This window comes from Mycetomoellerius zeteki, unplaced genomic scaffold, assembly GCF_001594055.1.
Source record: "Mycetomoellerius zeteki isolate Tzet28-1 unplaced genomic scaffold, Tzet1.0 scaffold105, whole genome shotgun sequence".
Taxonomy (NCBI): Eukaryota; Metazoa; Arthropoda; class Insecta; order Hymenoptera; family Formicidae; genus Mycetomoellerius; species Mycetomoellerius zeteki.
In genome coordinates, this window is record NW_017255965.1 from 2,101,310 (window position 1) to 2,125,386 (window position 24,077).

Here is a 24,077-nt window from a genome sequence, read left to right on the forward strand (position 1 = left end):
CAACATTGATGGTCCCTCGAAAAAAAGTACAATTATTCTATTTGAAATATTTAATAGATTAAAATAATTGCAGAGTTTTTCGTCAAATCCTGGTTGCTATGGATAATGATTGGCGCGAGTGCATTAATATGGATAAACATTTGTATATAATGACAATTAAAGCCAATTTAGCACATTTTATTTCCAACAGTATATTGAGTGTTAGTACGATTATTGCGATACCTTTTTTCTTAGGCGAGTATGTAATTCATTCCATATTTTCAACTGAAGATCAAAATATCACTTTACGGCCGCTTCCTATGAAGATACAACTTCCATTTGATACTCAACAATCACCAATGTTTGAGATTGTTTTCACAATATTATTTTTACATAGTATAATAATATTTGTCTATATGGTTTCTATTGTAAATGGATTGATTCCTACATTGGTAACTATTATATTTTATATGTATATATTCATTTTTCATTAATTTTTATGTGATAAGGAAATTTATGATGCAGAATTAAAACTTATTTGTAGCTACAGTGAACCGGTCGTAATAATATTTTACGTTGTAATTTCTAGAACTTTGTTATATAAAGTAAATGCACTAGTTACTGAACAATTAATGAACATAATTCAATTATTAGACAAAATGACAAAATTTTCAATATTAAGTTTTCAATTATATGGACAACTCCAAATTCGTTGTTTATAAAAATTTGATAATAAATTGATCAATTTAAAGTCACATATAAGTCACATTAAAAGCTTAATATTTAAAATGTTTACCATTTCGTTCAATAATTGGATTATGTTCACCGTGTAAAAGTAAACTATTGAAAATATATCACTAATATAAACAGTAAAATAGGATTTCATTAATAATCAAGGAGTATTTTACTGATCTTCAGTAAAATATAAATACTCACGCTTTTTTTCTCAATCTTATATCTCACTATAGTCAGTGTGAAAATGAAATTTTATTATAAAATCAGCAATTTATTGGTCACAAGGAATAGACACGTCCATAAAAGTCATGCGTTATTATTTATGGTTGTTTATTCAACGGACCGTAAATGTATGTACTGTCTTCTGTTTGAATTCATTATACATTCGCTATTTATTAAGTGCCTCTTGTGAAAATTAAGTATTTTGCGTATTTTGTGACGATTTAGTTCAGTGCCCACATATATTCAGCAAACATCAACCAACAGTATTGTAACCTTACGATTATAATTTTTATTTCAATAATGTAATTGTTAACTGTAACACGTGTTTTATATGTTGTATATATTATATTAAATTGTTGAGTAAAAAATTATAATAGTAAGATTATTATTGCTAGTTGGTTAATTGTGATAACTGAAAATATATTATTAGGCTCGCGAAAAAACCATTGGAAATAATTGAAAAATTATTTAAATCAAATATTGTTGATACATTATTTATATTGTACATTATTAATAATTCATATTCTTTATTTTATTATTTTGTAATTTAAAGTCACTGTTTCTAGTTATCTAATATTATTGACTGAAATAGTTAATATTACTAATTAACGCTTTCAGAGTAAAATTTTACTAGTTTACAGTGCTATACTTATAATTGCTATAATCACAGAGATTATTTACTGTTTTTTTAATAATATATTGTACTGATTTACTTTTAGAGAAAACTAGTACATTTACCTTAAGAATTGTTATTTTCCTAATTTAAAAATGTAATTGATGCACGCGTCCGAAAAAAAGTTCTACAAATAATTTTCGAGAAGAATTTCTTCAAGTGTGTAAATACATTACGTAAAAAATATTTCTTGTATTCAAAACATGTTCACATTGTTCTATAGCACGAAAATCTCTTTCATATGAAATAATTATGACTTTTGCAAAAATTTAAGTATATTTTAGGTACTACATGTTAGTGGACAAATTGATATAATGTGTCATGAGTTTAAAAATATTTCTAAAAGTATTTCTCTTCATAAATCTACCGTATCTTTATTTAGAATGTTGATCGAGAGACATAATAGAATTATATCATTTTCTAAAAGCATTGAAAATCTTATCTCATTTATTGCGTTGATGCAAGTTGTTTTGGATACGTTAATTATCTGCGGTCTAGGATTTTTCGCCATAATTGTAAGTTCTGCAATACATATGTGCATTGATTGATATCATATATATCATTCTTTTTCGTATTCATCGAATTAGAGTATTCATAACGAAATGGGTGCTTTTGTGGTAACGAAAACCATTTTTGCTGTTGCTCTCATATTGTCTGAGGTTTTCGTCATTTGCTTAACTGGAGAACATCTTAATTACAAAGTAAGTATTTATGTAAGAAGTTGTAGATCACATATATACAATTGTTTAATTTTATATAATTATAGTGCCATGATGAAATACATGGCATCTTTTCTTTGCAATAATATTTTAATATATTGTAATGTACAATACAAATATTATTTAAAACAAATCTTATTTAAAATAAATATGTTTTTAATAAATAACATTATTACTTCAGAAATATATTATAACGTCTTTTAAATATAATATCGATATCTCTGTTAGTCTCTGCTAGAATAAAAAATCGCTGTAATCTTAATATATTGTTTTACATTTTATTGTGTGATTTCTTATATTCGAAAGGTAGAAGTAGACAAATCAAATATTTTTAATATTATGCTTGTTTATTCTTTCTATATGTCATAATTTTTCTGTTGTTCTTTTTTTTTTATTTTTTAATCTTTATAGAACTTTTCTGATATTAGCAATTAAAAAAAACTTGGGAGGGCTCCGTTTGTCTACAAAACGATTGCCTACGACTTCGTTTGCACATGACAATATTACACACAGCAATACGTTGTGTGCAATATTGTCGTGTGTGTAATGCGCTGTGTGTAATATTGTCGTGTATGCAATGTGCTGTGTACAATATTGTCGTGTGTGCAATACGCTGTGCGCAATATTGCTGTGTGCAAACGAAGCTATAGGCAATCGTTTTTGTAGGCAAACGGGATCCTCTCCAAAAAACTTTATCTGTTAAATAAGTAGTATAAATATATATCACTAGCAAGAAGCCATTGCTTTTGTCTATTTTTGCTTTTAGAGTAAATCAATTGTCAATGCAGCATACGAATTGCCGTGGTATGATTTACCGTCACATCAGAGTAAAATGTTAATGCTAATAATAATAAGATCTCAGAAACAACTGACCATATCGGCAGGAAAAATAATGGATATGTCATTCGAAACTTATACAAACGTAATTTTAAAAATTTTTGGACATTTAATTTTTAGAAAATTATTTTAATTTGCTTATATATATATATATATTTTATGAACCTGCTATTTATATTTTTATGCATAAATATAATTTGTAGATCAAACATGATCTTCTTATTTCTACTCTTTTAGGTCATAAAAACATCAGTATCATATATATCTGTCATGAATGCTTTATATTGACCCAAATAAAATTACGGTAGACATTTGTTGAAATAGTAATAAAATTAGTGTAAGTCAATAAGTAAAAAATGTTACTTAATTTAGAATTAGATTATATTGAAAAATCAATAGAATAATAGTTAAAAAGTCAAGCTAAATGTTTTTTGCTCAAATGAATAATTTAATATCTAAACATATAAATGACAAACGTTTCACTCTGACTTAAACGTCTCACTTTAATGAAAATTCTCAGTGTTACGATTGAAAGTTTGAATATGCTATTGAATATATGTAACCGAAGAAAATAAAAGAATTATAAAAATCATAATTTTTTAGAATTCTCTTTTATTCTTTGACTATCAATCACATGCGTGTTGGCTACATGTGATCAATATCATTAAAATTTTTAATCGTAACACTGACAATGGGGATGACATTTCATTGACAATTCAAAACGTTTGTTATTGTTTATACATGTTTAGATATTAATTTATTCATTTCAGCAAAAATTATCTAATTTGGCTCTTTGCTCCTGTTCTGTTAACTTTTGAATTTTACTTTTATTAAGCCTTTTTATATATTTATATTAATTTTAAATTATTTAGAATTATATATATATAAATTCTTATTAACAGATAATATCTGTTATTTATTAGTTACCAGTAAATAAATTACTTAAATGAAAAATTGTTTTTAATGTAAAAAACTGATATAAAAGTGAATAATTTTTGTTAACTTAATATTATTATATTATACTGTATATTTTTACTCACTAGACAACACACCCGTGCTACGCGCGCGTGCTATTTAACTTTTAATATTATAATATTTCTACTCTTTTAGGTCATAAAAACATCAGTATCATATATATCTGTCATGAATGCTTTATATTGACCCAAATAAAATTACGGTAGACATTTGTTGAAATAGTAATAAAATTAGTGTAAGTCAATAAGTAAAAAATGTTACTTAATTTAGAATTAGATTATATTGAAAAATCAATAGAATAATAGTTAAAAAGTCAAGCTAAATGTTTTTTGCTCAAATGAATAATTTAATATCTAAACATATAAATGACAAACGTTTCACTCTGACTTAAACGTCTCACTTTAATGAAAATTCTCAGTGTTACGATTGAAAGTTTGAATGTGCTATTGAATATATGTAACCGAAGAAAATAAAAGAATTATAAAAATCATAATTTTTTAGAATTCTCTTTTATTCTTTGACTATCAATCACATGCGTGTTGGCTACATGTGATCAATATCATTAAAATTTTTAATCGTAACACTGACAATGGGGATGACATTTCATTGACAATTCAAAACGTTTGTTATTGTTTATACATGTTTAGATATTAATTTATTCATTTCAGCAAAAATTATCTAATTTGGCTCTTTGCTCCTGTTCTGTTAACTTTTGAATTTTACTTTTATTAAGCCTTTTTATATATTTATATTAATTTTAAATTATTTAGAATTATATATATATAAATTCTTATTAACAGATAATATCTGTTATTTATTAGTTACCAGTAAATAAATTACTTAAATGAAAAATTGTTTTTAATGTAAAAAACTGATATAAAAGTGAATAATTTTTGTTAACTTAATATTATTATATTATACTGTATATTTTTACTCACTAGACAACACACCCGTGCTACGCGCGCGTGCTATTTAACTTTTAATATTATATATTTATACACTTATAATAATCTAATTTTTATGAGTTGTCAAAACATCATGTGTTGAGTTATTTTCGCAATACAAAGCGAAAAAATCAATCAGAATCACGGAAAAAAGGCAACAATGTATTTGACTATCGATTTTTAGCACTTAAATTTTATTGCAGGGAAAAGGATATTTCTGCGGAGAATGTGATGATTTTGGATATTGATCCTTTATTAACGAGTTGCATTCAGTATGTATAGACGTATTCTGTTGGATACAAGCATATTTGAAACTAAATGTTTATGACTTGAACTGAACAATTTTTTTTAATTTAAAAATATCTTTCTTAGGTGAGGATGCATAATATCATTCTTAGAAGCAGTAAGGGATATTCGTCATTTCGTCCCTATTTTGTTGTTTTGTCCTCACATTATTTCTTTGAAAACTGCACGAATATAATTCAGTTCCATTTGCATAGAATACATAACATGTAATTGTCATTCTGCTATAAATTTAATGACTTTTGCTGTATATGTACAGAACATAATAGACATTTATTTATTTTTCGAAGAAGTGTTGCTAAGAGACAAGTTCGTAAAAAAATGGAACTAACAATTACGCATCGAATTATAAATTTAGCGGATAAGTCCGATATCTTTGTTATTTTATGGATATTAGAATATTAGCGTTCTTAGACTATTAATAGAAAATTATAGGATGTCCATAAAAAAATGAACTTTATCTCGATTTATGTTATACACTATATATAATGACGATTGATCCATACTTACGAGGGTGGGGATAGACTGTATGGGGTTGCATTTAAAAAAACCGTCAGTATTCTTTCAGTTCTTTCTTAAACCGGAGTGCCAGATAAATGTGCCGATACTGATCTTCATTTCCTCGTGTTCTTCGTACTGATTACGAACGAGTACTGTGAGTCTGTTACTGAAGACCGGCCTTCAACTGTTTGGTGTGTGGCCGGGTGTATCGTATTGCATATTGGCTAATTTATATATTTAGCATGCTGATTGTACTGTACTTCCAACATCAATATGTATTCGAACACTTCAAGACCAGCGAACTTTCGAATCTCGTTGATAGCTTATCCGTGGCTTCAAATTACAGCTTAACAATTTTTAAAATAATCAGTCTTTGGATACGTTGATAAGACATTGTTCTAAACTTCAGCTTTATCTAATCTCGTCTTATTTGAGATATAAAAAGTATTAAGTACTAGTATCAGTTTTTTATTATATTTATAATCGCGGTTAGATCTTCTATAAACAAAACGTGTCTTAAATCTATCTAATTTTAAACTTTAATTTGAGTAATACGGTCTCGTATGATAGACGATACTAACGATTTATAGAGCCTTGCATAGGTGATACCATCTCTGTCAAGATATCTATCAATTAGAATAACACATTACAGAGTCATTCATCAACTTCTAACTGCTATGGATAATGATTGGCGAAATTGCATCTATATTGATCAACATTTGTATGTAATGACAATTAAAATTAATTTATCGCATTTTTGTTCTAATATTATGTTTAGCATTAATATAATTGCTGCGGTGTTGTATTTTTTGAGTCACGTTACGCAATTCGTTTTGTACATTTGTCCGGAAATTACAATGATACTTTGCGGCAGTTTCCCATTAAGGTACAATTTCTCTTTGAAACTCGACATTCACTAATTTTTGAGCTGCTGGTCATAATTCTATTTCTACAATCGATGTTAAACGCGTGGTCGCTCATTATTCTAAACGCATTAATTTCTACTCTAGCAAGTCACCTTATAAATATTATTTTTATTTAAATAAATGTTGTTTAACGGCAGTATGTGACATCAGTATGTGCAGGTGCGGTTCGCATCATATTATGTTGTGGAATGTGTGCTTTCTTGAAAAAATTGGTAACATTATTAGTGCGACATTCGGTAGAAGCAGCAGATATGAGCGAAGAAGAAATTCAAATGTGGAACAATACGTAATAATTGAATTTCTTATCAAAGAAGAAACAAATCTTCGGAAATATGTACAAGGATAAAAGCACATAACGAGGGAATGTTTAGACAGGAGCATTTATATAGTATTTATATGGAATAAGACTTTCGAAGAAGATCGACAATGTTCAGAATAAACCGCATCCTTGGCACCTAAGAACACCGACAACGGTAGAGAATGCTAACCAAATTGATAAGCTTGTTTATGCTGATCAACACATTACAGTGTGAGATATTGCTTTCATTTTGAAATGCATATCTCAAGGGTTTCACTCTTTTTTTTCTAATAAGAAATTTAACAATTATGCATTGTCTCACATTAGATGATCTTTGCTTATGTCTGTATCTCTTACCGAACTTTGCGTCAGTTAGTCTACCATTGCAAATTTTCTCAAGAAAGTACACATTACGAAACTTTACTCGGGCTCCTATTCTTGAAAAGAAACATATACGAAAAATTAGAGAAATACTATAGTATACGTTACATATAGTATAATATTTTCCTAGCTTTTCGTATACGTTTCTTTTCAAAAATAGAGACCCTGATGCAGGTCACACTCGCGCATGCCTCGATGATCACTTGGGCGTGTAATTAAAATAAAAATTTAAATTTGGGCGCCTCTCCTAATAATAATAATGATAAGTATTTTAAATGTAAAATAAGTCAAATGTTATTTTAAGCTCAATACTATGCAAATAAACTAGTTATTTATTTCGGGTATATGATTTCTTTTATTTTATAAACAAAAGTATTGTAAATAGTTTATTATATTAATATTTTTAATTATGTTCTAAAGATTTTATACTGCTACTCCATAGCTCTCTTCACAACTTTTATATTTTATAATAAACAATATACATCTTTTTTACCCTTCAACTTTTTCAACTTTTGTTACTGATGAACTTATAATAGTAAGAAAACTTTGATACTTTTATACAAAGACTTTTATACAAATTATATTTGATATTCAGTAAGGAAAAACTATAAATAACGTTATTTGTTATATTTCTTGTGTCTTTTGCATTATTTCAGAGCAAATCAATCGCCGACGCAGCATATGAATCATAGTGGTATGATTTACAGTCAAATCAGAAGAAAATTATAAATTATAAGATTATAATATGGAGATCTCAAAAAACGACTTATGGTTACAGCAGGGAGAATTACAAATTTATTTTTGGAAACTTTCACGAATGTAAGCTTTTGGAATAATTTTATTTCTAGTTAAATAAACCTTTTTGACATTCACAAAAAGTACAAGTATGTAAAATAATTTTTAAAATCTTCTTTAGATCTTTTTTTTAAAACTATCAGCACCATACGTACCTATTTTACACGCTATGTATTGATATTCATCACAAACAGCGATTTGTTAAAATCTCAGTGTTATTTACTATTATTAATGTAAAATGTTAATACGTAAAGAATTGTTATTATTAAACTACTTTTGATAAAATGATAGAGATTAAATTTTTATTTTGCTTATAAATGCACAATATAGAATTGTATCAAAATTGATTTAATCTCAATCTTCATGTCTATCTTTTCCTCCACTTTAATTTTGTATTTTAAAATATTTTCTTAGACTTAGAAAGAAGAGAAAGAGAAATAGAGAAAAAGCGCAATTTAGCTTTGCATGGAACGTAACAATTATCAAGACTTTATTCTATCTAGATTTAAACATGTGCAGTTTATGTCAGTACATCTATTTTTTTATGTTTGTATAACCGAACTTTTATAAGACGTTCAGTTGATTTCAGTTCTTTGAATTTTCTTTGTACATGTGCTCTGAGAAAATTCAATATTTACGTTATTAGAGGAAATTATTTTTCATTATATTGTGAGAGTTTACATCAGAGGGATATAAGATGTTTTTTTCGTTCTTGTCATCATAAAAGTTCACGATCGATGCACGAATACAATTCATTTCCGTCATTGAGAATACCTAAGCCGTAATTATAAACTTTCAAACTGTCCTACGTTCAACAATTATTACGATATCTGAAAAATGGCGTACATCCGTTTTTTTTGTCCACAACATGGCATTATTAGTAGGAAGAAATGGTTCAATGCACAATTTTTTGTTACTTCATGATAAAGGTACATATTAAATTGTACAAGGAATATAGAATGACCGTACAAGATAATGCTACGAATTATTCTTCCTCAAATTGTTGTTATATTTATACGATGTATAACTGCGATTGATGATTGGTCCGTATTCACATGAGTGGGGACATACCGCGTGCGCGTGGGGATGCACTTGGAAAAATTGTTACTGTCCTGTCAGTTCTTTCCTAGTCACAGCAGACAAATGTGTTAATCTTCATCTTCGCGTTTCTAAATTATCAACGAATGGTAGCCAAGAGTACCGTTAGTCCGGCGCTGAAATTCAGCCTTCGGCTGCTTGGTGTATGGCCGGAAGTGTCGTATTCCATTTTTTATTGGCTGATTTTTATGTCAAGTATATTGATTATACAGTATTTTCAATATCTGTACATACTTGAGCACTTCAAGATCAGCGAGTTCCCAAATCTTATCGATGGCTTGTCTTTAACTTTAGATTACAGTTTGACGTTTGTCAAATTGGCTAGCCTATGGATACATCGTCGGTAAGACAACGCGTCGCGTATGTAATATTAAATTTTATATCAAATCGCCGATATTATAGATCGCGAAAAACTAGATTTTTTAGTTTTATGCACTGAAAAAAAAGATTGATTGCTGCTGCAAATTAGATGATAAAATATGGCATAGCATTTTTAATTGGCTGCAGCCCATTTTTGGTTGCGTTAGCCTATCCACAATATCAGTATAGGATTTCGATAGGCTAACACAACCAAAAATTGGCTGCTGCAACCAATTAAAAATGCTATGTCATATATTTTACCATCTAATTTGCTGCAGCAGCCAATCCTTTTTTTCAGTGTGATAATAAAAATCCAAGCATTTACTAATGAGGAATGCATTAATACTACAATTAATTATTTAAATCATTAGTGTATTGGTCTGGCATGAATAGAATAATATTCTATTCGTTACTTGACGAATTAATAATACATTACAGTGTTCTTCATAAAATCTTTGCTGCTATGGATAATGACTGGAGCGAGTGCATCAACATCGATGAGAATTTGAATATGATGATGATTAAAGCCAGTGTATCTCATTTTTATTCTAATGCTATGTTGAGTTTTAATGGTGTAGCTGCAGTATTGTATGTTTTGGGCGATTATGCAATTCGTTTTGTATATTCAGCCAAAAATTACAATGATACCTTGCGGCAGCTTCCTATCAAGGTGCTTCTTCCCTTTGAAACTGAGCAGTCGCCGATTTTTGAGCTACTGGTCGCAATTCTATTTCTACATATAATACTAGTCTCGTTTGTAGTCGCCGTTTTAAACGGATTAATTTTTACTTTGGTAAGTCTCGTATTCTAAATTCACTTTTTCTATTTTATCAAAATTGACAAAAAAGGATTTGTGATGAAAGATTTGTGATCCAAGAACATTGTTGCACAAAAATATCACTTAATTTGTATTACATCCGACATTTTCGTATATATAACATTGCAGAATTATTGTGTGAGAATACTTTCTTTAGAAACATAAAGATAAACGTTGGAAAAAATATGCTTAAATAATTAAATATGTCACATAAGAATAAACAGTTGAAAATTTACACTAAACATGTGTTTTGCCATTAAAAATATTTTTTACAAATATTATTTGAAACTTTGCAGCAATTTAAGTACATTTTAGGTACTTCACGTAAGCGGGCAAATTGATATAATATGTCAAGGATTCAAAAATATTTCCGAGAATGCCTTTCCTCGATCTTCCGCATTTACATTAGGAATGCTGATCAAAAGGCATAACAAAGTCTACGCATTTTCCGAAAATATTGAGGAATTTTTTTCTTTCATTGCATTGATGCAAGTTGTTTGCAAAACTGTAGTCATTTGTTGCTTAGGATTTGTTATTATAATTGTGAGTATTGCAATAAGTACGTTATGATATCAATATTGTTATTGATATCGATATAAGTTATACATTCTCTTTTATTGTACATTAAAACAGTCGGTTCATAATGAAATCGATTTCTTCGTGTTTGTGAAAGCTACTGTGGCTTATATTGCCGTAATGATAGAAATCTTTATTATTTGCTTTGCCGGAGAATATCTTAGTCTTAAGGTCAGTAAATATAATATTGAAAGGAGTTACTATATTAAAGATTTAACAAATACATTAACTTTATTTCATATGATAAATGATGTACCTTTTATTACAATTTTTTTTACTAATGTCGGAATTAGAATATAGTAGACTAGAAACAAAGCTCTTTTTCCAGATAAAAGTATTCTTTGGATTGAGAGAAAAATATTACTCTGTTGTTTTTGACATAATTTACATTATTTTTAGAGTAAATCAGTCGCTGATGCAGCATATAAATCGTTGTGGTATGATATGCCAATTAATCAAACTAAAATTATATCATTTGTGATAATGAAATCCCAAAGGCGACTGTCGATCACTGCAGGGAAAATGATGGATATGTCATTCGAGGCTTTAACGAGTGTAACCTTTCATAACTTTTTTGATGAATAATTTTTAAATAAAAACTTTATCTTACTTACACAATTGATGTTAACATTCGTTATGATATGTATCCTTTATATATGTATATACATGAATTAAAATTAAATATTTTATACTTTTATTTGTTTAGATCATGAAAGCATCGGCATCATATGTATCTGTCTTGTATGCGATGTATTGACATCAATGCAAGTGATTTGTCAAAATCATATTTAAGTAATTAGTGTAATGAGACGATTTAGAAAATGCAAACTGTTTAAAGGAATTAATTATTAACTTGTTGTTAATAAAGTAGTTGTTATAATATTTTGAAGTAACGTTTGTAATTGCAAAGTTACGCTGTTAAAAATAATATTAATATAAATACGAATAATTGCATTCTTTATTTTATTCATTTATTGAATATTTAAACCTATCTTTATATGTAGCTTACATCAAATTTATTGAATTTTCATTGAATAACTTGGTATATATTTTGCATGTAATTGTAATGACATTTTCATAATACGTTCCGTTGGTTTAAGTTTCTTTGCTTCCAAACTCCATTGCAGTTCATAGTAAGGTATATCATTTTGGTACAATTATAGAATACTCAGACGGATAATACAAGCTATTTCGAATTACTGTTAGATTATACAGCTCGTAACTGGGATCGATTGATTGATACTCCAGCGGAGTATATCGTTTGAGGATCTTTAGGTAATTTTAATGTAAGAAAAGAGCATGGGCAATAGGAGTCAAAACGCAGAAGACGTTACGCAAATAATACGACTATGAAACGTAAAAAACTTCTTTATTTGATAAACGCGCTTACATGTTTCGGCTCATTTTTGAGCCTTCTTCAGAGACAACATACATTCACGTATATAAAAAATAACAAAGATTATCTTACGTTTCGCGGGTTTTCTGATATCAGGCTGCTCCTCGCCCTGATGAAGTGAACTGCAAGGTTCACGAAACGTTGGCATTCCAAGAATGGATCTGAACACGGAGAAAACCCGCGAAACGCAAGATTGTCACATAGGTAACACCCGTGAAAGCCTCAAAAATAATAACAAAGATTAATTTGTCATGGTGAGCTCTCCCGTATCGAGAATATAATTGATCATCATATTAGAAACCGGTTTTTGAATTATCAATAGTAATGTTTGCGATATGATGCCTGCGATCATGGTGAGCTTCTTAATTTCCGGAATAATTAACTTCATTTTAAAGTTTTCTGATACATTAGTTTTCCATTATCTCTAATTTGATATGTTTAAAAATTTCTTTTTGTTTTTCTTTTTTCTTTCTTTTATTTTTATCTGAGTTCAAATTGACAATTATATTCTCGATACAGGGGAGCTCATCATGACAAATTAATCTTTGTTACTTTTTATATACGTGAATGTATGTTGTCTCTGAAGAAGGTTCAAAAATGAGCCGAAACATGTAAGTGCGTTTATCAAATAAAGAAGTTTTTTACGCTTCATAGTCGTATTATTTGCGCAACGTTTTGACTCCTATTGCCCATGCTCTTTCCTGATTCTTTTGATTTATAAGGAGTCTTTGTGGGTTTGATTTGTTATATGGACTTAATTTCAGTGTATTATGCGGATTAACTCATATGAGTGTGTAATACAGATTTTCGTGTTCTGATGTGCTGTTAATGTAATTTTAAGTTCTCTATTCACGCACATTTCCTAATGAGTTTCGAGTTACAGAAAGATAATTGTAAATGCCGTGTGTCCATTTCTCAAAATGGACTGTATATTGTTTAATACGTCCGTAATAAATATTCCAGATACGGCCGAATTTATATAGTCGTATAAGTATGGGTGTTGAAATATCTGGCCATTTTAAGTCATAAATAAGAGCGAATTTTACAAAATTTTGATGACAACAGAGAATGATTGAATGAGTGCAGTAATGTTGATTGGCATTTATACGTGATTACCAAAACTAATATTTCACATTTTTGTTTCCATTCTATGTTAAGCATCAATGTGTCATCCGCAATACTGTATTGGCTACACGTTTCCCAAATTTAATGGAAAAACGCAATAACGTGTTATGAGACAACCTCCTGTTAAGCTAGAAGTTCTTTTAGAAGTTGAACCTTAAAGTCTTACATGCTAAAAATAGAAAAATGCATTAGTAATAAAAAAATATAGTATAATTAATTCAGAAAAGTTTTACTTTTACCAAATTTGTTATTAAAAATACTAATTTATTTATTAAATTTGTTAATATAAAATTATTACGTTTAATATTATTTTAAATAGTTATAAGTTATATCAACTGAAATTATAATTTTAATACAATTAGAAAGAGCTTCAATTTTCTTTTGTATTATACAATAAAAAAAATATTAAAATTTTATTATGTGTGAGAAAAGCAATCCACAGTTTTAAATCTTGCGCATTTCTTTCGTTAACTTCTTATCTGTGCATCATTTTTTTCTTTCTTTGCTATCTGTATTTTTTTTTTAAGTTTTCTCAGGCTTCTTTCAATTGTTTCTTTTCGACAATATTACAGGTAATACGACTATAGAAGTATACGGGCACATGTTCAAAGAAAGATCTACATTTTTAAAGGGAATTGTTCGCTACTGGAAGCCTGTTGATCGTTTGTTACCCCTGAGTTATAATGTTTGAAAGGCCAATGCTTGAGTCGTCAAACGTGTAATTACGAATGATCGATTGATACGACTGACCATGGATGTTGTAGCTTTCGCCGACCCTTCTGCGATCGGTTGGTTCTTTTATTGTCACGCGATGTACAATGGATCAATTGTCGTACGAGTTTCATGCATAACATGTATCGTTTACTCGTACCAGTGGTAGGCAATAATTTAGGAAAGTAAGTATCGTGGAAGATATCACAATTTCATGATATTATTATAACACGCATGACCAACAGTTTTTGTCGAAATGAGATTCCAATTTATCGGCATGTGACTCGTTGCTTATTGCAATTTTCAACGATTCTTTTACATGACGTTAGTTATTATGGTAAAATATTTTTGTGTACTTATATCTTTAAAATAAATGATTTTTTAATTCTCATAAACGCTTTGAGCATAACTTTAACGTAGCATAGCATTTTGAAGTTGGTCAGTCTGTAGCAGAATCGCCAATAAGCTTATATGTAATAAGGGGGCTAATATAAGGAATGATTTAGAAAGACACACGTTCTTCTTCTTCGATCTAACAAATTATCGTACGATGCAACAATATTATTTGTTTCAAAATTATTTCATTATTTTTAAATTATATACCTTCTGTACAATTAATTATGTCAAATAAAAGAGAAATAGAATATTATGATCATAATTTCTTCTTTGTTTGTTTCTTCATATTTTAGATTGTTCTGATGACAAAGATTTTACTCATTATAAAATATTCATCTTTTCTACAATGTGTTTATATTTTGAATGTTCTTTTGTATTTCAAATTTGATGTTTATTCAACCTAGCTATAAAAGTTTTTCTCAAACAGCTCATAAATATAAAAGATGTCATAAAATTCGTTCGTATAGTGTATTTTCCAGACTTTTTGTTTAGACACTTTCAGTTTTATACTGCTGTGTTGCGTATTTTATGTTGCGTTTTTCTCACTATACAAATATTTTTGTGATGTTGCATAGAACATTTCGATCGAGATTTTAGTAATAATGAACAAGGATTGGAGAAAATATATTACCTACCAAATCACAAATGCATGTATCTAATGCTCGTATTCTTATAATTTATATGCTTATTTAATGTATATGCTTATAATTTATTCCAATCTGTCACATAGATGCTTTAATAAAACACTTTAGTTGCTGCTTTCTACGCTCTCGAAAGTCTCATTCGCTCCGCGAAGGATGAAAATAATCCTCACGAGAGCAAATTCGATCTTCTTCTCAAAATGAAATTACTTTTCGAGGTTAATGAATCTCCATCTTTAAGATTATGGCAAGAGTCCAGGAGTTTCATCACCGTCTTCTCTCTAGTCTTAATGATCAATTCTCTGGTCATTACATAGGTGAATTTCAATCAGTTTTTTCACGTTGCAATTAAAGATTATTTTCTAAATTTCTGTGTTATTAAAAATGAATCACTTATTTGTAAATAGTATAACCAGCATTTGTAGATTTTTCATCTAAACAGTCAAATTGATATAATACAAATTTTGACTCAACCTTTTCAAAAAAAGTTATCAGATCTTTTCGCTTTTTACGGAGATTCTCATCTTAAAGTATCTCATACTTGTCTCATATATAAAAAATCTCTTTTAAATTGATGCTGATTCGTTCGATGCAGTTCGTGTTTAACCCCTTGGTTATCTAATGTCTTATAATTCATGATTATTATACTATGATAAAATTTATTTACAATGATAATTACAAATTGAGTCATTATTTTAATTTAAAAATAAATAAAAGTTATAATTTTTTTAAGTTTGTTATGTAGAAATACAATCGTTATATAATAATCATTATAACATATTTTACTCGTTATTATTGATGATTTCTAATTCGAAGATGTCTATGGATTTTGATAATTTTATTGGTTTATTGTAAAGCGAAATAATATTATTATTTATTAACTTGTCAGTATTATATTGAAGAGGACCTAAAAGTCGGAACGTCTTATAACTTTATTTTATTAATATATTATATATATACTTTTTACACACGACTACCTAGTGTCGGCTGAGTTTTTCTTTTAGTATATAAATAATCACTATATAATGATTGTATTTTCACATAATAATAATAATAACAAACTTAATAAAAATTATTAACTTTTTATTTACTATTAAATCAAAATAGTTACTCAAAATATTAAGTAATTCATAGTTTTATGAAATATTAATGCGGATTTTGCTTTGCTATGGCATAACCGATTTGTATTATTTATTTATACTCTCTCACAGGTTATTGATAACAATCAAAAAGCTATAATATTAATGAAAATCATTCTATTTTACATCATAATAATCACGTTTGTTTTATGTTTTCGCTGGGAAGTATCTTAGCGCAAAGGTTATTAGTGTTATTACATTCGAACTATTATATATTTTATCGAATCGATCTTATTTCTTGATAAATTGTGTTAACAAGCAGTTTTGTAAGCTTTTAACTTTATAAATTGCTGTTACATAAGCGTATCTATATCTCAAACACAATTTTTTTCAGGAGAAAAGAGTATTTGCTCTTGCTCGACACTTGTAGAACTCATTTGGTTGTCTTTTACAATAAATTGATTGCAAATGCTGTATACAAGTCCGTCTGGTACAATATAACGCCCAACCAAAGTCGCACCCTTCTGTTTGTGATTGTGAGGTAGCAAAAGAGATTGACGAAAAGTGATAGATCTTCCTCTGGAGGGATTCACTGGCATAAGATCTATTCTCATACATACGAAATGTTGCTCATGGATATTAAACGCGTCTCGGATGAATATCAAAGCTGACTGTGCAAACAATTTATAATGCAAACGAATCAGCAGCCTTCGTAACTATGCACACATCCGATATGATCCTTACAATGAAAAGTGTCTCTTCGTATACAGGTTATAAAAGCTTCTACGTCGTGTATATCGCTGGATGCGATGCATTGAGAAATGAACTTGCATTATGAACTTGTATACGAATATCAGTGATTATATTTGCGTCGATTTGATGAAACTAATAAGAAGACACAGAAAATATCGGTATCGCGCGCGCAAAGATTACTTCTTAAAATATGTAATAATTATAGTTATCACACAATAAAAAAAATATATTATTAAAAAATATATATACGTATACAAAAAATAACTCAATAATATACACAAAAATAATATATTACTTTTTGTATAATAAATAAAACTTATTTTCTGGAATAATTAGTTAGGTATTATCAAGTAACGTTAACTTGCTTCTAATATTAGCGAAGTGGAAATTATACTAACACGGTTTAAACGTGAACGATATTATTGCAATATATTAGAAAGTAAGATGTCTGTCCTTTTATTTATAATATTTTTAGTTTATACATATTATTCTTTTTGATTGACAAACTTTTGCAAGTAGGCATGTTACGTACGTTGACATTTATATTATTGATATATGTATAGTAGATTATCTCCTCTGATCTTTTCTAAGCAGCATGTGAACATTATCATATGGTAATTCCGTATTATTTTTGTTTATAAAACAACAATGAATGACTTAGAACTTCTCTCAAGTTTTCTTTTAACAACACTGGACCTTTTCTTTGCTTTTGTGTTTCTCAAGTCTTTCAACGCGTCTGGCATTGTTCACATGCGCTCAAAGGGTCTCTCATTTTTTTTTTGTTAAATGAATAACTTACGTCCCCCTCCTTGTAATTTTCAATACGTAGCTTCGAATTATGCTCTTTCTTCTTTGTAATAACTCGTAATCATCATAAAAAAATAACGTATGCTTCTTTTCTGCCGTCGCATCAGGAACGGTAAGAGCACGTATAATTGCGATTGATTGATAACGATCGACGAAGGGGCAACATATTGTGGCCTGGCATAGCAACTGGAGTTATAGCTCGTTGAAACTCAATGCTTAATTTCCGAGTAGCGATGTTCGCACGATAATCGTTTCGCCTTTGACGAGAAAACGTCGTCGTAGTCCGATTCCATATAAGATAATGCGCGCAACTACTATCAGCACTTCCGTCGAGATCGGACTCCGCTTTGTCGGAATCTGGCCGGGGTTGCCGTACGGAACCATCACTTGGTTCGCGTACATGATAAGCTTGGTGTTCGCGCTGTACTTTCAGTATGTGTACGTCTTCGATCATTTCGACGTCAACAATATCTCGAATCTTGTCGATGCGCTTAGCATTACGTTGGCTTATAGTCTTAGTTTTCTAAAGTTGATCTCTCTCTGGTCGAACCGCAGGTAGGAACAGTTCCTTAATGTAAACGAGGATGACTATTCAATGCAAAATACGCAAGCGATTTTCTACAGGCTATTTTATGATATCGTGTTAGCGATGGAAGAAGATTGGAATAATGTCAACATTTACGATAAATCGGTCCTGTGTATTATGGCGAGCAATGCCAATTTATCGCGTCGTTGCTCGAACGTGTTGATCAGCATTAACGCTACAGCTGCAATTTGTTACTCTGTGACTAATTTTCTACGTCTCTCGACCGACTTTAAGGAGGATCTTAACATTAGTTCGAGAGTGCTGCCTGTAAAGATGAAATTTCCCTTCAAAGTTGACGTGTCTCCCCTCTTTGAGCTTTTAGCTGTCGGTCAGATTCTTCACGTAGTGTCAATCGCCACTTTAGTTGCTATGATGAATTGCTTGATCATTACGCTAGTGAGTTTAATTTAATCGATCACGTGAGTGATGAGTAGCTTTTTAAGATTTATAATTAAAAATTAAACCGATGAGAATAAATCTTTGCAGATTTTTGAGATGCTTATTTACTATCATCATAATTAAATTGACACTCAATGTAATTTGAGATATTAATATTGCAGTTTATAATTGCATTTCAAGTCCGATAAACTGAATCGACGCGCAATGTATAAAACTGAAAAATTTTGTAAAAAATTTGCATAGGATTATTATTCATCACCAAGATCCACTTTGACCAAAAATAGGATTATTCCCTTAATGAATTATTTCTTTTAATTTATTTCTTCATTTTTAATATTTATTATCCTTACTTTCTTTTCTCTCTTTACCTGTGACATATGCTCCTGCAAGCATTAAAATTATAATTAAGATTGGTTGTTGTCTTTTCTGATTTTGCACTTAAAATTTAGATACTTTGAAAAAGATTTTTTATTTACAATAATTTGCAGAAGTTCGTTTGGTGGAATCTATTAATAGTCACATTTAGGTACTTCACGTGAGCGGACAGATCGATATTCTTCGCCGAGAGTTACTGACAATTTACGACAACGGAATTTCTCAGCGTGATGTCGTTACAAGTGTCAGGCTTCTGATTATCCGACACCAAAAGATAATAACTCTTTCAGATAATATCGAGGAGCTTTATTCCGACATCGCGCTGATGCAGTTTTTATCAAATACCGTGGTCATCTGCTGCATCGGTTTTACTATCATAGCCGTAAGTTGCATCGTTAATTAATAAAATTTATGGCATTATTTTGTAATTTTACACATTAAATTTATTAAATATCTTTCGAGCTCTTTGCAATCTTCTTCTAGTCTCTTGTTAGGGATGGAGCCACAGTGGTGATTTTGAAATCCGCTGTTTTTTACGTCGCCGTAACGTTAGAAGCTTTTATCTTTTGTTTCGCGGGAGAATACCTCAGCGCCAAGGTTCGCATAGTATTTTATCTTATACGTGTTATATTCTATTTTATTCTTTTTTGGGTCACTGGCAATCAATTTTCAAACTTTTTCTTCTCTTCTGCAGAACAATTTATCAAGCTTGATCAGTTTAATATTTACGTATATGTGTTTCTTGAATGTTCGAAAAATATGGGTCAGATTTGAAATAAAATTCAGGATGTGTTATGGAATTATTCGGAATAGATTCTCCGAACGGAATTATTTAATTATTCCCTAAAGTTCTATTGTGTTTTCTGGGGAAAATAACTCCGATTACAGAATTCATTCCGAATAATTCTGTAATACGTGCCCCGATAAATTGATAGACCTTTCCTTTAAATTTGTATACTATTCTTTTTGTTTAGAGCAAATCGATTGGCGATGCAGTCTATGAAGCGCTATGGTATAACATGACACCTGCCGAGTGTCGGATTTTGTTATTTGTGATATTAAGGTCGCAGAAGAGATTGACGATTACAGCTGGAAATGTTATGGATCTTTCTTTAGAAGGATTTACGAGTGTGAGAATTTTAAATTGCGAATATACCTATAACGAGATGAAACGTCAAAATATTTAATGTTTCTTAAGACAAAATAGAAAATAATATCTAATTTATTACACGAACGAAATTTATCATTTTTCTTCAATTAGGTAATGAAAGCATCAGCTTCGTATGTGTCAGTGTTGTATGCGATGTATTAAACGAGGTTAGTGGATAACAATTACTTGTGCCAAGTATATCCATCGTGGTTATTGGCGTATTGGACAGTAGCAAATGTAGCATTACAGTTGGAGCGAAATCTGTTTTAAATATACAAAAAAGAGAATATAATTTATAAAATAATCTAGAAATAAATAAATAAAAATAACACAACTCTCTAAGTAAAAATAAAGCAACTAACTAATAACAATAAATAACTAACTAAATAAAAAAATGACTAAATAAAAATAAATTTTTTTTGGACAGTATAATCGTAATAAATTGCTTCAGAGATTTTTACAACTTCTAAAAATGTGTAAAAAAACATTTTTAATATTATTTATTTTCCCTTTATATTTTAATAAATCATTCATATTCTTACTTCTTATCGACAAGAGAGTTCGAGCTTCACTAAGTACCTACTTTTAAACGTTTATATTTATTACACTTCAAAAAATTGTATATTTTAAATTTCGATAAAACATAAATTGCATGTAAAAGACTCCAGTTTTGTTTTTTTATGTTATTCACTTACTGTCATTTGTATACTTACTTGCTCATACAGTAGCAATAGATGTACCGCTACGAATAATTATTTTTTCCCTCGGTATGTATGTCCAATCCCAACGTAGCAATTTAACTTTCTTCACCGTGTCGCTCGCGCACTTTCCTGAATTTATAAGGTTTGAGGTAATCCCAGAGATAATGTATTATGTCTGTTTCCTCTGCTAGCTTTTTTCTCTCTATACCTACCGACATTAAGGCTGTTTTCTCACGTATAATTTTTCATATATATAGTGTTGCGCTTACATAACTAAAAATTATCTAGATGAAGATTAGATAAATTGCACATAAATTACATATCTAAAATAAGATAAAAGTGATTTTATTTTAAAATTATCTAAATAAAAGATAAAGTTATAAGTCAGTTTATCTAAATACTTTTCAGATAATATAGCCTTTAAGCAAAACAATTTAGAACATAGAAACAATATGTTTCTATTACTCTCGTTATAACTATTACATAGAAATAATATTCATATTTCGTAATTTTCCTCATATATAATATAAGTTATTAATCCTCAAAAATTAGAGTCTTTCAAGTATTCCATTTGACTAATAATATCTGCTTTCATGTAAAAATACATCAATGTATCTCATTCAATAATAGTGTTATTGTACTTTTTAAAGCTAAATGTGTCTATGCACTCTTCTCTCTCAACGTCCTTTCCTTATATCATCACAAACTTTTAACCTTGCTTTCAATTTACCTTTATGAATTTATCTTTCATAATTGCTACTCTTTATTTCTTTTCGATATATTTAAAATTATTAAGTATTTCACGCATCTCTGATACTCACGTATGTTCAGCGCACGTACATTTTTCTTGCATTTTTAATGCAAATGCAATCAAACCGATGTTCGAGAGCTCGTCATCTAATAATGAAAATGGAGATACGTTTTAAAATTGAGAGCACATCAGTACATATAGTTATTCTTGTTATTCAATTTATTCATCCGACGAGTGCTGGTAGTATGGTAGGCGTATTCAATTGTTTTCTGATAATATTGGTAAGTGAGCATTTGTTCGTAATTTACCTGTAATCCTGGAACAGAAAATAATTATGATGTAATTCTGAGACAGAAGATTGCTAAAACATTTCACATATTAGGTGTATAATAACTAAGTTCTCGCCGTTAAATATCATTCTTTTATTAACGCAAAAGGGACGATACAATTGTTTTAATTAAAATATTTTCTGTTTGCATCTTCCACCTTTTGTCATCTTTCAGGCAGCATACGAATGCCGTGGCGAAAGAATGTCTCGTCTCTTGACGCAATGAAGTCGTAGATTCATTTTTAACTGCTTCATTTTGAAAGTACATTTTGGAAAGACGCTGTGATGCATCGATTGGAATAAGTAATAATCAGACGACGCGATGTCCTGAGAGTACGCTGTGAATGGAGAAAGATTTCCCATTCAAGATCATACAACGCTTGTTTGACTTTATTAGCAACATGAGACTTTGCATTGTCGTGGAGCAAATTGACTTTGCATCATTTTGAAGCAACTGTCGATCGCTTCTTTTGAATTGCTTTTGAATTTGGCTCAAATTTGAATCAATTTTTCGAATGTTTGAGTCAAACAATTAAAAACAAACGAATGACAGTTACCTTGAAACGACAAGGTCATTTTGCTCCACAACAGTGTGAGGCTTCATGTTGCTCATGAAGTCAAACAAACACTGTATCATTTTAAATGGGAAATCCTTTCCCACCCAGTATACTCTCCAGACATCGCGCCGCCTGATTATCACTTATTCCGGTTGATGCAGCACATCGTCTCCAAAACACACTTACAAAATGAAGCAGATATTAAGAAATGGGTCGACAACTTCATCGCATCAAAAAATGTAATAATGTTTATAATAATGTATGTAAATGTAAATAATGTTTATAATAATAAAAAATAACTATCACGGAGGAAAATTAATAGATCGTTTACATACGTCATTTTTTAAAACTTTTCGATATTTAATTATTATACAGAATAATTTTACTTTGCTTACTACTTTTTGAATCTATTACAATATGTGTCTGTTATTCATAAATATAATTTATAGTTTCAACTTAATTTTTTAATTTGTATTTTTCAGATTTTGAAGGCGTCGGCATTATATGTATATACATTTGTCTTTGCTATGTATTTACATCAATATACGATCCATTAGCTGCAATTCTAAAATAATATTGATGCTTGCTAATAAATAAAAACATATTTACTCAAGAGACCTACAAAATCTCCTAATTTAAATCTGATAAGGTATGTGTGAGGTAAGATGAAAACATCCTGAATAACTATCCTGATGAGCTAGGAACTACGAATTGAAGAATCATGTATCAAGTATGAAATGAATTGTCATTGAGTTCTGATTACATATAGGTAAATTTAACGTTAAGACGTATGCAACAAATATTCTAGAAAGATGATTTTTGGATGAAATACTTGTAAATATTAAAAAACGTAATTTTTTAACCAAATATATTCACTCATTGTGTGTATAAATGCATAGTAAAATTGATCATGCATTTATATATGTACATTAGCATCTATATGTATATTAGCTGTATATTTGAGAAATCTTTAAATTATCAGGCAAATTTTAATTTTAATATTTAAGAAAATATGTCAATTAAGAATATGTGGCCATTTTTGACCGAATTTAAATCAAGAAATTTTACCGGTCAATGTATTAATTCAAATCAAAATCAGGATCGGCATGAAATCATTCCCAAATCAAATATGAGGAATGCGCAGAATTATTGTCTTGTTCAATCTTGATAATCAAATATTGTT

At 29.3% G+C, this 24,077-nt stretch overlaps 2 protein-coding genes across 2 annotated transcripts in view; both read left to right on the top strand.

The window, feature by feature from the left end:
- Nucleotides 1-24,077, top strand: part of LOC108721306 (uncharacterized) — a 37,211-nt gene that overhangs the window by 428 nt on the left and 12,706 nt on the right. Inside the window, exons 2-15 of the mRNA XM_018445794.1 lie at nt 74-389; nt 3,095-3,250; nt 9,635-9,729; nt 10,185-10,539; nt 10,879-11,106; nt 11,197-11,310; nt 11,539-11,694; nt 12,303-12,391; nt 18,279-18,575; nt 18,672-19,029; nt 19,559-19,789; nt 19,891-20,004; nt 20,382-20,537; nt 20,669-20,712. Coding sequence (XP_018301296.1) covers nt 74-389; nt 3,095-3,250; nt 9,635-9,729; nt 10,185-10,539; nt 10,879-11,106; nt 11,197-11,310; nt 11,539-11,694; nt 12,303-12,391; nt 18,279-18,575; nt 18,672-19,029; nt 19,559-19,789; nt 19,891-20,004; nt 20,382-20,537; nt 20,669-20,712 — 2,709 coding nt within the window. The remainder of the gene's footprint in view (nt 1-73; nt 390-3,094; nt 3,251-9,634; nt 9,730-10,184; nt 10,540-10,878; nt 11,107-11,196; nt 11,311-11,538; nt 11,695-12,302; nt 12,392-18,278; nt 18,576-18,671; nt 19,030-19,558; nt 19,790-19,890; nt 20,005-20,381; nt 20,538-20,668; nt 20,713-24,077) is intronic.
- LOC108722130 (putative odorant receptor 92a) lies at nt 10,975-11,896 on the top strand. Its single transcript, XM_018447078.1, has 4 exons — nt 10,975-11,106; nt 11,197-11,310; nt 11,539-11,694; nt 11,846-11,896. Exons 1-4 carry the CDS (start codon nt 10,975-10,977, stop codon nt 11,894-11,896), a joined length of 453 nt encoding a protein of 150 aa, XP_018302580.1.